The 16,158-nt window shown below is 52.2% G+C and overlaps 2 protein-coding genes across 2 annotated transcripts; both read left to right on the top strand.

Moving 5' to 3' along the window:
- Window positions 1-1,191: 1,191 nt before the first annotated feature.
- On the top strand, window positions 1,192-5,753 carry TTC36 (tetratricopeptide repeat domain 36). The gene is made up of 3 exons (XM_021696492.2): window positions 1,192-1,378; window positions 2,500-2,688; window positions 5,465-5,753. Exons 1-3 carry the CDS (start codon window positions 1,261-1,263, stop codon window positions 5,725-5,727), a joined length of 570 nt encoding a protein of 189 aa, XP_021552167.1. The 5' UTR covers window positions 1,192-1,260; the 3' UTR covers window positions 5,728-5,753.
- Window positions 5,754-5,940: 187 nt separating this feature from the next.
- Window positions 5,941-10,781, top strand: TMEM25 (transmembrane protein 25). The gene is made up of 9 exons (XM_021696371.1): window positions 5,941-5,992; window positions 6,510-6,603; window positions 6,857-7,168; window positions 7,832-8,122; window positions 8,333-8,464; window positions 8,784-8,814; window positions 8,968-9,068; window positions 9,195-9,284; window positions 9,436-10,781. The coding sequence occupies exons 2-9, from the start codon at window positions 6,534-6,536 to the stop codon at window positions 9,507-9,509; spliced, it is 1,101 nt and encodes a 366-aa protein (XP_021552046.1). The 5' UTR covers window positions 5,941-5,992; window positions 6,510-6,533; the 3' UTR covers window positions 9,510-10,781.
- Window positions 10,782-16,158: the final 5,377 nt, after the last annotated feature.

Raw genomic sequence — 16,158 nt, 5'->3', positions numbered from 1 at the left:
AAAGCTCTCTACGAAAGACTGAATGTAAAAGTAAAAAGTGTACATAGTTGTAAAAAAAAAGGAGTTTTTAAACATGTTTATTTTCTATGCACTTTTTTTTATTTAAGTGATAGTTTAATTAATAAACATGTCAAGTTTATTGCTGCACACGATCAAACTTTCTTTTGGCTTTGGGTGGGGGGGGGAGAAAAGAGCCGGCGGGCGTTGGGGGGAGCAGCCGCTTGTGGCTGGTGGCCTGATTGCAGAGTACCAGCCACGGCCCTCTCTTTGAAGGTGGAATCATTAAATCACTCCGCTTCGCCTCCCTCTGGGCCCCAGTCCACACTGACTCTCCGAACTGTGTCTTCCTCCCATGCTCATCAGTGGTTTGTGTTCAGGACCTAATTAATCCCGGATATGAGGAAGGGGTCAGGAAGACAAAGAGCTTTACCTCCCACATGGCCCCCCTTTTATTATCCGTGGGCGATCAAGAGGCCTTCGGCCGATTTCCTCCCAGTCTAGGAATATATTAAAATGAAAGCATTTCGGGCGCCTGGGTGGCTCAGTTGGTTAAGCGACTGCCTTCGGCTCGGGTCATGATCCTGGAGTCCCGGGATCGAGTCCCGCATCGGGCTCCCTGCTCGGCGGGGAGTCTGCTTCTCCCTCTGATGCTCCCTCTCATGCTCTCTGTATCTCATTCTCTCTGTCTCAAATAAATAAATAAAATCTTTAAAAAAAAAAAAAAAAAATGAAAGCATTTCGGGGAGAACCTGAACAGCACTCTTCTTTGCTTCACTCCACCCTAAGGCAGAAATTGGATTCATTTACTCTCTTCCCCCTAAGATGGGTGGGGGTGGAAAGGCAGTTGAGAACTCTTGTAGGGACGCCTGGGTGGCTCAGTCGTTAAGCATCTGCCTTCGGCTCAGGTCATGATCCCAGGGTCCTGGAATCGAGTTCCATATTGGGCTCCTTGCTCGGTGGGGAGCCTGCTTCTCCCTCTCCCTCTGCTGCTCCCCCTGCTTGTGCTCTCTCTGACAAATAAAAATCTTAAAAAAAAAAAAGAACTGTTGTAAATATTCTGCCAAGCCAGGGTTGCTAACCCCAGGCCAAATGAGGTTGAGTTTACACTACAGCCAAGGAACGGAAGACACTCCTCATGGGGGATGGACCTCAAACAGAACCTCTGCCCTCTAGATCAACTGGCCACGAGGCTCAGCCCCCACCCCTTCTTCCTCCCTCCTGTGTCCTGAGTCACCTTCTGGGACTTGGGAGTTGAGCACCATGGGGACTCCAAATGACCAGGCAGTGTTGCAGGCCATCTTCAACCCTGACCACCCATTTGGAGACCTTGTTGGGTTGGACATGGGAGAGGAAGTGGAGAAGGAAGACGTTGATGAAGGTGAGTTTGACCTTCGACTATAGCACTCCACACCGGCTGGCCTCAGCCGGGTGGCAGAGGACGGTGGTCTCACAAGGCCCCTTGTTCCATGACCCATGGACAATGATTGAGGTCGGAATGCGAGAGGTTGGCTGATCCTTAATGCACTGGTGGAGTTACTCTGCCAAAAGGAGCAAGTCACGGTTTGTCTGTCCTTCAGCCATCATACCTCTGAACTTAACCTCACCACTTAACCCACCCCATAATCCAAGCTCAACTGTGCTGGGGGAAAGGGTGGTGGGGTGATGCTCAACTCACATCTTTGTCATGAAAGGACGTTTCACTCCACACGGAATGGAAGCGCAGGGGTGGCTCAGTTGAATTGTTCCGATCTTAGCATGAAGAACCTAAGCAAGCCCTCAGTGTTACACACCTTTACAAGCCCAGCCCCGAGCTAATCCCTCCACAGAGTGAATGCACTTCCTGGCCCTTCCTTCAGTCTCTAATGGGGCCTTATATCTCCATCCGGAGTTTTTTGTTTTAATTAAGTAGGCTCTATGCCCAACATGGGGCTTGAACTCATGACCCTGAGGCAAGAGTTGCATGCTCTACTGACTGAGCCAGCCAGCTGCCACCCCCACCCCCATCAGGAGTTTTTGATGACCTTTGTTTCTAAAGGAGTGAAGCCTAGGTCTTATGGAAACTTCAGTCTGCAAAGCTGACATGATTTTCATGACCCAAGTATGTCTTGGTGGTCTTCATGTTGGAGGCAGACTAGTAGAACAAAATGGGGACAGGCTAAGGAGCCTGGAAGACCTGGGTTCAAATCCAAGCTGTGCATTTAGGAGCTGTGTGACCTTGAGTAAGGCATTTAGCTATGGGCTGAGTTTGGGCTTCATTCTCTTGGCAATGAGCCAACCAAAGTCCCTTTCCCAGGTCCCTTTGGAACTTAGACAGTGCTAGCTCTCAGCCTTGGTGACCTCAGCTCCCTCTGCCCACGACACTGCATCCGACTTCTGCTGTGACCCACATCCCAGCCCAGTCTGCTCCCGCTCAGGCCCCAGCTTTCTAAAGCCAAGGGAGCTTTTGCTTCTTGCTCCCAACTGCGTACCAGTCCCCTCCTGGCTCCCTCCCCAACACAGATGGAGTTTTCCCGCGAGCACAGTTGGAGCAGTCCAAGGTCCTGGAGCTGCAGGGGGTGATGGCCGCGGAGGCTGGTGACCTCAGCACAGCCCTGGAGAGGTTTGGCCAAGCCATCAACCTGCTGCCTGAGAGGGCCTCTGCCTACAATAACCGGGCCCAGGCCCGCCGACTCCAAGGAGATGTGGCAGGTGAGGGGAGACGGCCCGGAGCTTCTGCAGGGGGGCCCTGGAGTCCACAGACCAGAGATGAAGTGCTTGTGGGGCTGGGGAGTCACTAAACTGTTCTGGAACCTATGTTCTTACTTATAAGAGATACCTTACGGGCCCTGTAATCTCTTGGGGCGATTGTGAAAATCAGAAGAGATTGCATTCCACTCGTTTATTTAACAAACATTTAATGAGAGTCTACTATTGTAGCAGTGGGCTGGGCGCTGAGGACAGAGATGCAAGACAGACTACTTACAGCAATTACTACGTGCCAGGCATCCAGCACTTTCCTTTTTTTTATTTTTTATTTTTTTTATTTTTATTTTTTATTTATTTATTTTTATTTATTTGAGAGAGAGAATGAGACAGAGAGAGAGAGCACGAGATGGGGGAGGGTCAGAGGGAGAAGCAGGCTCCCCGCCGAGCAGGGAGCCCGACGTGGGACCCGATCCCGGGACTCCAGGATCATGACCTGAGCCGAAGGCAGTCGCTTAACCAACTGAGCCACCCAGGCGCCCTATTTTTTTTTATTTTTAAAGATTTTATTTATTTATTTGACAGAGAGAGACACAGCGAGAGAGGGAATACAAGCAGGGGGAATGGGAGAGGGAGAAGTAGACTCCCCGCTGAGCAGGGAGCCCGATGTGGGGCTCGATCCCAGGACCCTGGGATCATGACCTGAGCCGAAGGCAGACGCTTAATGACTGAGCCACCCAGGCGCCCCTCAAGTCAGTGTTTTACTTGGTAAACATGTCTGAGACCATGCATCCCTGGCTGCTAAGCACCATGGCGGACAGGGCTAGAAAGGTAACAGCTTTATTTTGAGCAGGGGGCAAAGACAAGGCATCCAGCACTTTCCACATGAGCTATAGTAACTCATTTAATCCTCACTACCACCCCAAAAGGTTTGTGCTATTGTAACCTCCATTTTACAGACGAAGAACCTGGAGCAGAGCTGGGATTTGAACCAGGTGGCAGGGCTTGAGTCTGTGCTCCGAACGCCCCTGAACGCTCACAGTCCAGAGGGTAGGACAGACACATAATTGTGATTATGTGTGTAACAAGCTGAGAGGGTTCAGTGTGGTATCTGCCCCTGAGGGGTGAGTTTTCTTTTCTTTTTAATTTTTTAAAAAGATTCTATTTATTTATTTGAGAGAGAGAGTAGGGGGAGGGGCAGAGGGAGAGGGAGAAGCAGACTCCCTGCTGAGCAGGGAGCCCCATGTGGGGCTCCACCCCAGGATCACGACCTGAGCCAAAGGCAGAGGCCTGAGACACCCAAGTGCCCCGAGGGGTGAGTTTGAAAGGATGAGTAGGAGGTAGCTGGATGGAGGGGACAGAGTGGGAGCCTGTAGAGACCCAGAGGCATGAAAAGGTACAGGGAACATCAGATCTCCATGCTGGCTGGATCGGGGAGGAGTGAAAGGGTAGAGTAGAGCCTGGAGAAGTAAATAGGGACCTGATGGTGAAGAACCGGGAATGTCAGGCAGAGGTTGCACTGTGTCTTGAAAACATGGTGAATCGTTAAAGGATTTTAACTGGGGAGTGACTGGATCAAACCTGCTGCACTTGGGTTACTCTGGAATGGGGACAATGGGACGGAGAAGGCCATGCTGGGGACCAGAGGGCAGACAGATGTGAAGGAACGCCAGTCTGGGGCCTTTGGACTCCACTCTGGGAACAGTGGGGAACCACGGGCCCCTTTTCCAGGCTTTGTTACCTGGCTGTGGCATGGCAGTGCAGGGCAGGGCTGGGCCAGGCTGTAAAAGCAGCCAAGGTCAGTCTGCAGACCAAAACCCCAGAGAGGAACAGAGGTGACTGATGCTGCCTGGAAAAGGTTTTCAATTCCTCCAGACCAGCTCCTGGGAGGGAAAGCCAGAACCGCTGTGATCAGAGAGCTTCTTAACCATCTGGGTGGCCTGGGGAGCACAGCCCCTGCTGGGTTCTGGGCTCAAAACACACAGAGACAGGACAGAGATGGGCCTCTCTGTAGGATGATGCTGGAGCTCCTCCAGACCCTGACAGCTCTTCGGACTAGAGAGCAGGAGTGAACCGAGGCAGAGCCCAGAAGAATTGCAGCTGGGCTCTAAGGTACATACCAGCTGCCTGAGGTTGAGTTCAGAGTTCTAATGCCCAATCCAAGTATTTTGAGAATGATAAACATAACAATGTCCATGTCCGGGGCCAGCTCTGGCTCCAAGATCTCCTTTAATGAAACACAAAATATTGCATTTGTATACAATATAAAGAAGATCATGGAGATGAAGAATGAGGAAAGGCAGTCAGAGGGAGAACAGGTTTAAAGCATACCCTGAATGAGAGGAGAGAAACGCCTGCAAAAGGAAAAGAAAGAGAAATGAATTTTATTTGTAAGAAATGGTTATCAGTACATTATAATTTGTTTAGACTCTGAGATTCAGAGTCAGTCCCCCGGCACAGGGTAGATGCTTAATAGCGTCCGAGTGGAACTTGTGGCCTCTACCACTGCTGGACAACGGGCCGGATTCATGAACATAGTGACCATTCAAAATCGCCCCAGCACGCGTGGTGTTCTGTGTCCTGGATACTGAAAGCTAATAGGGACTCCCAGCTCTGCCACTATAGACGGGCTGTGCAGCCCAGCGCAGGTCTTGCCAGCTTCGCCAGTCGGCCTCGGGGTGATGGGAGGAACGGTGCCCAGCTGAGGAGCAAGGGCAGGCGGGCTGTGGGTGGCCGGGCCCCGGGGCCGCGGTCCTGACCCGCCCGCTCGCCCTTCCCGCAGGCGCCCTGGAGGACCTGGAGCGCGCCGTGACGCTGAGCGGCGGCCGGGGCCGCGCCGCGCGCCAGGGCTTCGTGCAGCGCGGGCTCCTGGCGCGGCTGCAGGGCCGGAACGACGACGCCCGCGGGGACTTCGAGCGGGCGGCGCGGCTGGGCAGCTCGTTCGCGCGGCGCCAGCTGGTGCTGCTCAACCCCTACGCCGCGCTGTGCAACCGCATGCTGGCCGACGTGATGAGGCAGCTGCGCGGGCCCTGTAACGGCCGCTGAGCCGAACCAATAAAGCTGCTGGCTCTCCCGGACTCGCGCCCGTGTCTGCGTCCAGCTGCCGGCCCCCCAGCCGCAGGCCACTCCGCGGTCCACCGCGGTCGGGACCGGGGGGGCGGGGGGAGGGCGGGGGCGGGGCGGGGCTGGGGCGGGGCCGGCCGGGCTCGAGCGCTGATTGGCCCCGCCTGGCCCCGCCCGGCCCCGCCGCAGACTGCGGCGCCCCGCAGACCTGAGCAGTCGCTCGTACTGAGCGCGGGGAGGGCGCCAGGTGAGCCGCCCTGGGGGGATGGGGGGGCGCGGGGTTGCCGCGCGACCCCCACCGCCCGGACCCCCCGCCGCTCTGGCCCACTTCCGCCTAGTCCCCGAAGGCTGGAAAGCGGGCGTGGGGCGACAGATGGCAGGGGGAAGGGACGAGGGAGAGACGGGCCGGGAGGACGGTCCCTTTGGGGGAGGGGCCCTGCGCCGCGAGTCTGCGTGTGCGCGCGCGCGTGTCGGGCCCCGGGCGGGCTGCGCGGTTGCGCGCGGTCTCCGCGCCAGCGGGCCGGCGCCTGTTTGTCCCCGGGAGGCGGAGCCCGGTTCTGCGGCCGCACGCTGGGCGGCTGTGTGGTGGGTGGGCTCGGGCCTTCGCGCTGGGCGTCCTTGCCTTCGCCACTGCGGGTCAGTCTCCATTTGTGTGTCGGTGCACGGTTTATTGTTGTTTCTGGAGAGTAAGTTCCTGGAGGAATTACTGAGCCTGTCTGCGGTCACCTGGCTGACGTCGGGGCTAACGTCCCTTCTTTCGGCAGCCTGGGGCCTAGGCCTGAGCCGCCATGGCGCTGCCCCCAGGCCCAGCCGCCCTCCCGCACACACTGCTGCTCCTGCCAGCCCTTCTGAGCTCAGGTACACCCCCGTTCACCCCTTGGCCAAGCACTTCTGGCCAAGCCCCCGTCTCTCCCCTCACCTTGGGTTTGGGTACCCGCTTCAGGCCCCAGAGCACCAGAGCTGGCTTCCCCTCACCCACCTACCCACGGTCCAGCGAACCTGGGTGCTCCGGCTCTTGGTCTGCTGCCCTGCTGTGACTGGCTCTCGTGCTGGTCACAGACCAGTTCCACCCCTCCCCCAGCTCTCCGCAGAACCCCCTGCTGTGTTCCAGGTTGGGGGGAATTGGCACCAGAAATTGATGGTCAGACCTGGGCCGAGCTGGCACTTCGGGAGAACGAGCGGCACGCCTTCACCTGCCGGGTGGCAGGGGGGCCTGGAACCCCCCGATTGGCCTGGTACCTGGATGGACAGCTGCAGGAGGCCAGCACCTCGAGACTGCTGAGCGTGGGCGGGGAGGCCTTCTCTGGAGGCACCAGCACCTTCACTGTTACTGCCCAGAGGGCCCAGCATGAGCTTAACTGCTCCTTGCAGGACCCCGGCAGTGGCCGGTCAGCTAATGCCTCCGTCATCCTCAATGTGCAATGTGAGTGCCCCTGAGGTGGGCAGGGACAGAGGTTCTCTGCTGAGGGAGGCCCAGCAGCCGCCAGGCAGGTGGTCTGATAGACTCCTTAACACTTAAGCACTTTGCAAATATTAACTCACATTATCCTCAGGATAATCCTATGAGGTAATTATTATTGTTAGCCCCATTTCACAAATGACAAAACGGAGCCACAGATTGGTTAAGTCTGCAGTCCTACAGCTGGTAGGCACAGCCAGGATTCAAATCGAGACATTTTGGTTCTAGTGTTTCTACTGTTTTTGTTTTTTGCTTTTTTTTTTTTTTAAAGATTTTATTTATTTATATTTTGACTGAGAGAGAGTGAGAAAGGAAACACAAGTAGGGGGAGAGGGAGAAGCAGGCTTCCTGCCAAACAGGGAGCCCGATGCAGGGCTCAATCCCAGGACCCTGGGATCATGACCTGAGCCCAAGGCAGACGCTCAACCACTGAGCCACCCAGGCGCCCCAAGTGTTTCTACTGTTAATCACTATGAAATGCTGCTTCTCAGGGAGACCCAGCCATCCTGTTTCCCAGTGCCCCCTTGAGGAGAGGTCCAAGCTCCTGGCTCCCTTCTGGGTTTGGGAAGAAAGGGCAAGGAGTCTGAGGGGTGTGGTGAGAGTATATTGGCTTCTGCTTTGCACCAGTTAAACCAGAGATTGCCCAGGTCGGGGCCAAGTACCGGGAAGCTCAGGGGCCAGGCCTCCTGGTTGTCCTTTTTGCCCTGGTGCGTGCCAACCCACCTGCCAATGTGACCTGGATCGACCAGGATGGGCCGGTGACTGTCAACGCCTCTGACTTCCTGGTGCTGGATGCCCAGAACTACCCTTGGCTCAGCAACCACACCGTGCAGCTGCAGCTCAGCAGCCTGGCACACAACCTCTCCGTGGTGGCCACCAACGACGTGGGTGTCACCAGCGCCTCGCTTCCGGCCCCGGGTGAGCACTGCCAGCGACTGGCCCAGCACGGCCTCAGGTGGGTGCAGGATCACAGTGCAGAAATGAGAAGACTGGGGGCCCTCTGGGTGAGTCTTCTGAATGAGCTGTGCCGACCACCTTGAGCAAGGAAGACAGAGTAGTACCTGTCTCTGGCATCTCAGAGTTGGGGGGCCCTGCCCACTTCGAACCTAACCAGAGGACACCTTGCAGGGCTTCTGGCCACCCGAGTGGAAGTGCCGCTGCTGGGCATCGTTGTGGCTGGAGGGCTTGCCCTGGGCACCCTGGTGGGGTTCAGCACCTTGGTGGCCTGCCTGGTCTGCAGGAAAGAGAAGAAGACCAAAGGTAGGGCCAAAGCAGTGGGGCGGGGCTGGGGGGGTGGTGAAGGTGGCTGAGGAGCAGGGAGAAGGAGAGGGAGGAGCAGCAAGGGCAGCACGTGGGGCTTGGCAGGACAGGTCGTCGCTGATCTTCCTGGGCATGTCCACGGGTAAAACCCAATGCAACTCAGGTAGCAGGGCTGGGCACTGGGTACCCAGTCTGTCCCAGAGCCAAAGCTGGGCATTGGCGAGATCCCTTGCCTGAGGGTCCTGGGTCTGAAAGGGCATAGGGAGAGACCCAAAGTGGGTGGGCTCCCTGAGAAAGTGTGTGGTTTCTTTCTCCCTAGGCCCCTCCCGGCGCCCATCCCTGATCTCTAGGTAACTTCCTGGGGCGGGCTGGATGGGCCAACCTGAGATGCAGCATGGGGACAGCTGGAAACCGGGGGTCTCCCTAGTTCTGGAATGGGCCCCAAAGCAGGAATCTGGGCCTGTTGGAGACGGGGCATATCCCCGGCTCTGTCCGCCCTGTAGTGACTCCAACAACCTGAAACTCAACAACGTGCGCCTGCCACGGGAGAACATGTCCCTCCCGTCCAACCTGCAGCTCAACGACCTCACTCCGGATTCCAGAGGTACACCTCTGCCCCCACTTTATTCTTCAGAGGTGCTTCTGAGGAAAAGAGAGACCCTGGTACTTAGGAGGGGCTAGGCCCCATCAGGCACACACCTCATCCTGGGCATACCCGTTTGTCACCCAGCAGGGAAGCCAGCAGACCGGCAGATGGCTCCGAATAACAGCCGGCCAGAGCTGCTGGACCCAGAGCCCGGTGGCCTCCTCACCAGCCGAGGTACTGGGACATGGGCCTGTGGCCCCCCTCCTCTGCTCCCCAGCCCTTGTGCTTCTGCCAGAGGCCTCAGAGTCTCCACGGGCAGAGAGGGCTCTCCCAACTTCCAGGCGGTGAGGCTCACTGCGTCTCACGGGCATCTTTGCCCCTGCAGGTTTCATCCAGCTCCCCATGCTGGGCTATATCTATCGAGTGTCCAGTGTGAGCAGTGATGAGATCTGGCTCTGAGCAGGGCAAGATTGGGGGTGCCTTCTTGGCTCCTGGGCCCCTCCTCCTCCTCCAAGGCCACCGCTGCCTGGCCCCATTGCCACTGGGAAGAGGTCATGCCCCTGCTACTTCTGCTTGCCCTCCTGGCTGGGGTGCCCTCTGTGTCATCCTCATGCTCTGACCCTCAGGGGCACGGGTATCTTGGCAGAGCCACCGGCTGCACCTCAGCCCCTTGTTCTAACTCAGGTAGGGGGGGCCCTTCAGTGACACCCGTGCCCCGGCGGATGGAGCTCTTTGTGCAGGTGTGTTTGCAGGTTATCTGGCATCTAAGTGTGGCATGGCTCGGCCGGTCTGGGCCTGCCCTGTGCCACACACCAGTACTCTTAGCACTTTGTACAGAGGCACGGGGGTGTGCCCAGTGCGGGGGGCACAGGGAGGGCCCTGCATGTCTTCAGTTTCCTCCCCATGCTGTGCAGCTTTGTTCCCTCAGGGAAAATTTAGGACCCTGGTAGCCGTATCGAACCAAACTGCCCTTTACACGGGAACCAACCTCTGGCCCAGGGGCAGTGGCCAAGCACAAGCTAATCCCTTTTGCTGCATACCTCTCTGCCCTTCTCTGTCTCCGCCTCCTCTTGGGCATCATATGTTATACATTGGACCTTCTCCATTTCCCCACTGGGCACTATACTTCCCCATTGACCTCACCCTGGCAGTGCCAGGGCCTGCTGTTAGCACAAGTCAGGAGGAAAAGAGGGAGGCGGGAAGTCCAGTGGTACCCTGGGCAGCATGTAGTAGCTAAGCATCATTTTCTTACAGTGTTGGCACTTTAAGCACATCCCACGGGGAGGAGGGGGTGAGTGAGGGCCCCAGGGCCCTGTCTGTGGCTTCCCCAAGTCTGGCCTTCCTCTGATTCACTGTGAGTGCCCTGAGCCCTCGGGGTTGATGGTTCCCCTCTCAACATGTCTCCCCCGCCATGGGACCCCCTGAGCAGCCCCTGACTGCCTCATCAGCAGGAAGCCGCTCTTCCTGTCCACCCTCGGTTCTTCAGGGGATGGTCGTAGTGGCACATTATTGGACAGAGCTAGAAGCTTTTGGGGGGACATGGAAAAAGGGGGGACCACATACTCCAAAACAACCTAAGAACTCTTTGGAAAGCAACATGGAAATGATAGCAAATTATTATAGTGCAGAGTCTATTTTTCCCTTGTTGATATCTTGTTTTATAATTTTTCTCCTGTTACTGCCTAGGACAGTGCTGAGCACACAGTAGATTTAATAAACTTGACTAAGTGAATGTTACATGTCTGTTTCATTTCTTCATTTATGGTTTTAAAATGAAATCTTTAAATCACACAGTGAGTAGAGGAAACACCTGTGTATCCACCACTCGACTCGGTTGAATCTTCTCACTTTAACTTGTTTGCTTCAGATCTTTTATTTTTAAAAATAAATGTTATTTCTTTAATTACACTGTTCTCAATGCAGGGCTGGCGTGCTCCTTTTTGGGAGTGCCAGATCGGGGATCCCAGCTCTCCACTTGGCAGACTCCCCATCTCTCAGGAGTGTGGCTAAGCCAGGCTGAGCTCTTTTGTCCTGGTTAGAGGCACAGAAGGCTTAGACTAGGCTGTGATTTAAAAAAAAAAATTTTTTTTTTTTTTCTGGAGAATCAGGGAAAAAGACTAGAAATGAGAGTTTGGTTTTTTTTTAAGATTTTATTTATTTATTCGTAAGACACAGAGAGGAAGAGAGAGAGAGGCAGAGGGAGAAGCAGGCTCCCCGCTGAGCAGGGGGCCCGATGCGGGACTCGATCCCAGGATCCTGGGATCATGACCCGAGCCAAAGGCAGACGCTTAACCATCCGAGCCACCCAGGCGCCCTAGAAATGAGAGTTTCCTGAGGGCAAATTTATATCCTTTTCTGAGCAACAGATGGGCTTGGCTTGCATAGTTCTGGGTTTTCTGCCCACCTCCCTGCTTCTCAATTGTTCATTAGGGTTGGCCTCCATGGGAGTGGCTGAGGCTGCCCCAGCCTCTACTGGTTTTGCACGTAAGCTGCTTTGTGGCCCCAGAACGTTTAGAAGCCAGGGTGCCTCTCTCTGGTGACGGTCATCCACTGTTTCCTTTGGGAGGTCCTGGAGCCCCTTCCTTGATGGTTCTTTGGCAAGGCTACAAGCCTTGTGCTCCTCTCAGCTACCCTCAAGGTCTTACTTCTGCAGAAAGGTGGGTTCTTCCAGGCAAATCCGTCCACTTTGCAAGTGTTTGCAAAGGGGTGGACTTTGAAACCAGTGTTCCAGTTTTCCCTTAGAGATTCCCTGTTCCTTTGTTGAGTCCCAGACCCCTTGGAGAATTTGATGAAAGGTAAAGACTCCTTTCTGAGAAATGCTGATGAAGAAGCCCCTGCTCATTATGCAGGTCAAAGCCCATCAAATTACAACTTGGGTGAACCTTGAAAACATGCTGAGTGAAAGAAGCCAAATCCAAAAGACCATCTATGACTCCATTTATATGAAATGCCCAGAATGGGCAATTCTGCGGAGACAGAATAGGTTACTGGTTGCCAGGGACTGGAGGGAGGGAAGAATGGGGAACGGCTGCTAATGAAAATGGGGTTTCTTTTGGGGCTGATAAAAATGTTCTGGAATTAGTGGTGATCAAGGCACAATGTTGTGAACAGACCAAAAAACCCACTGAACTGTACACTTTACAAGGGTGAACTTTATGAAGTACAAATTATATCTCAATAAAGCTGTAATTTTTTTTTTTTTTAAAGTAAACCCTATCCCCAGCGTGGGGTTTGAACTCACGAACCCGAGATCAAGAATCGCATGTTCATCAACTGAGCCCGCCAGGCACTCCAATAAAGCTGTAGTTTTAAAAATCATCAAATGGTAAGGGCGCCTGGGTGGCTCAGTTAAGCGTCTGCCTTTGGCTCAGGTCATGATCCCAGGATCCTGGGATTGGGCCCCGGGACTCCCTGCTCAGCGGGGAGTCTGTTTCCCCCTCTGCTTCCCCACCCCACCCCTGTTTGTGGTCTTTTGCTCACTCTCAAATAAATAAAATATTTTTTAAAAAATCAAATGGTAATTTGATTTGTACATTTCACTATAAATTTCACCTGACAAAAGAACCATAAATAAATATTGAACTCCAGTTAATTATATGCATGACAAAGTGTTTAGGGGTGAAGTGTATTGATGTCTGCAACTTCCTTTGAGATGTATCAAAAAACAAGATGGATAGGGGTGCCTGGGTGGCTCAGTCAGTTAAGCTGCCTTCAGCTCAGGTCATGATCTCAGGGTCCTGGGATCAAACCCCGCATCGGGCTCGCTGCTCCGTGGGAAGCCTGCTTCTCCCTCTCCCACTCCCCCTGCTCATGCTCTCTCTCTCTCTCAAATAAATAAAATCTTTAAAAAAAGAGAAAATTCTATTCAATTTATTAAAAAAAAATTCATTTCTTCCACCCCCCATTCCCTGCCAACCAGCAACCTACCTGTTCTACTTTTTTGTTTTTATTTTTTTTTAAGATTTTATTTATTTGACAGAGAGACCCAGTGAGAGAGGGAACACAAGCAGGGGGAGTGGGAGAGGGAGAAGCAGGCTTGCCGCTGAGCAGGGAGCCCGATGCAGGGCTCGATCCCAGGACCCTGGGATCATGACCTGAGCCGAAGGCAGACACTTAATGACTGAGCCACCCAGGCGCCCCTGTTCTACTTTGATTTAAAATTTTTGATTACCGATTCAATCTCCTTATTAGCTATCAGTCTTTCAGACTTTCTACTTTGTATTTCTAGAAATTTGTTCATTTCATCTAGGTTAACCAATTTGTTGTTGGTTTTTCACCTCCCAGAGCAAGTCACATGGTCCAACCCACAATCAAAAGATAAGGAAGCATCCTGGGCTTACCATGACACCATGACAGGAGGGGCTGCATACTATGTAGGTGAGTGAGGAGTTACTGCCACTAATTTACTCTGTTCAACCTTCCTTTTTTTTTTTTTTTTTTTAATCTGTTCAACTGTCTTATTGCCTGGGAGGCCCTGAATGATCTGACCTTAGGTACTTTTTTTTTTTTTAAAGCAATCTCTACCCCATTGTGGGGCTCAAACAAATGACCCTGAGATAAAAGGTGCCCCCCTTAGGTACTTTTTAAAAAATTTATAATTAACACACAATGCTATATTAGTTTCAGGGGTACAAACATACTGATTTAACAATTCTATACATTATTCAATGGTTATCCAATTTGTTGTTCATAGTACTCTCTACTTTTTATTTCTGTGGAATTGGTATTACTGTCTCCACATTCATTTCTGATTTTAGTTATTTGAATCTTTTTTTTTTTAGATAATTTGCCTAAAAGCTTTTCAATTTTTTTTAAACATGTTTTTAGGGGTGCCTGGGTGGCTCAGTTGGTTAAGCGTCTGCCTTCAGCTCAGGTCATTATCTCCAGGTCCTGGAATTGAGCCCTGCATCCAACTCCCTGCTCAGCAGGGAGTCTGCTTCTCCCTCTCCCTCTATCGCTCCCCCCTGCTCATCTCTCTCTCTGTATCTCTCTGTCTCAAATGAATAAATAAAATCTTTAAAATAAATAAATAAACATGTTTTTATTTTTGTATTTTTCTTTTTTTAAAAAAAGGATTTTATTTATTTGAGAGAGTGAAAGTGGGAGAGATCACAGAGAGAGAGGGAGAAGTAGTAGACTCCCTGCTGAGCAGGGAGCCCGACGCGGGGCTCGATCCCAGGACCCTGGGATCATGACCTGAGCCGAAGGCAGATGCTTAACCAGCTGAGCCACCCAGGCATCCCAAGGAAACTTTTCTTTAAAAGATCTCCAGTTGGGGCGCCTGGCTGGCTCAGTCAGTGGAGCATGTGACTCTTGATCTCAGGGTTGTGAGTTTGAGCCCCACATTGGGTGTAGAACTCACTAAAAAAATTTAAAAACATAATAAATAAAATAAAATAAAAGATCTCCAGGGCACCTGGGTGGCTCAGTCAGTTAAGCGTCCAGTTCTTGATTTTGACTCAGGTCATGTTGGGGTCTTGAGATCAACCCCCGTGTCTGGCTCTGTGCTGGGCATGGAGCCTGCTTAAGATTCACTCTCTGCCGGGGCAGCTGGGTGGTAAATAAATAAATAAATAAATAAATAAATAAATAATAAATAAATAATCTTTACCAAAAAAAAGATTCTCTCTCTCCCTCTGATCCTCCCCTCCACCCCCACTCCTGCTTGCACACATGCTCTCTTAAAAAAAAGAGAGAGAGAAAAGATTTCCAGTTGATTCTAATGTGCAACCAAGTTTGAGAACTGGTCTATGAATATTACTGATTTTTTCCCCTTAGCTTACCTGCTTTGTTTCTCTGATTTGCTTTGTTTTGCCAGTTTTAGTCTCTGTTTTTCTGGCTTTCTTCAAAGTCCGGTGATCTCTGACTGTACATTCATGTTTAAAATGATAGTTGCAAACAGGTGTACACACACAAGAATGAGATAACCAGAAAGCTGATTGGAAGCTGATGGGGAGGTAGGGACCTGGACCTGTGCTTAAAGACTCCATGTCAATATCTAAAGCTCTTTTCTTTTTGGCTGATCAGTTTGCCGAGGGGACTCTTCCATTATTCTGCTTTGGAGGTATAAATAAGCATGGGAAAGAGCTGAGGATCTCATTCCTCACTCCTCTGTTTTATCCACTTCTTTTTTTTTATTTTTTATTTTTTTAAAGATTTTTATTTATTTATTCATGAGAGACAGAGAGAGAGAGAGAGGCAGAGGGAGAAGCAGGCTCCCAAGGAGCAGGGAGCCCAATGCGGGACTCGATTCCAGGACCCTGGGATCATGACCTGAGCTGAAGGCAGATGCTTAACCATCTGAGCCACCCAGGCGCCCTATCCACTTCTTTTAAATATGGCCCCTTACTGCTGTCCTCATAGTGGCTTGGTGTTTTCATGTCCAGAGCCTCCCTGGTTCAAAGGTGACTATCTTCTGTTGGGATAGAGAGGTGGGCAGCACAGAGAGGGACATTTCTAGGGATTTAATCCTTCTACACACCTCCAACCAATTCTCCTGTTTTCAGCCCCACCCTGCATGTGTGCCGTCAGAAATACCTGGCAGTTTCAATCCCTGATCCTTCCCGGGGTTCTGCAGTGTGACGTGGCTCACTTCTTACTGGTTTCTCTGTCTCTCTCCTTTATAGGCAAATTCCAGGCTCCCCCCACCCCACTAAATCAATTACCACTTATCCATCTTCCAAAATTGTTGCTGCCTAGTCTTCTGTCATTTTCTTTCCTATTATCAATCCTTGCTGGTCTATATCTTTTTCAAAATTATTATTCTTTTTTTTTTTTTAAGTTTTTTATTTATTTGAGAGAGAGAGTGAGAGAGAGAGAGAGCACAAGAGGGGGGAGCGGGAGAGGGAGAAGCAGACTCCCTGCCGAGCAGGGAGCCCGATGCGGGACTCGATTCAGGGACTCCAGGATCATGACCTGAGCCGAAGGCAATCGCTTAACCAACTGAGCCACCCAGGCGCCCTCAAAATTATTATTCTTATACTGTCATTGTATAGGGTTAAAGGAGGGAGTGAGATGTAAATATGGTATTCAATGTTTATTTCCAAATGTCGAAAGCCTAGGATCAGCAGAGAAGGTGAGGGACACTTCAAGCAAGGGAAATAGCGTG

This window comes from Neomonachus schauinslandi, chromosome 11 (genome assembly GCF_002201575.2).
Source record: "Neomonachus schauinslandi chromosome 11, ASM220157v2, whole genome shotgun sequence".
NCBI lineage: Eukaryota > Metazoa > Chordata > Mammalia > Carnivora > Phocidae > Neomonachus > Neomonachus schauinslandi.
This window is presented reverse-complemented; position numbering and strand designations above follow the sequence as displayed.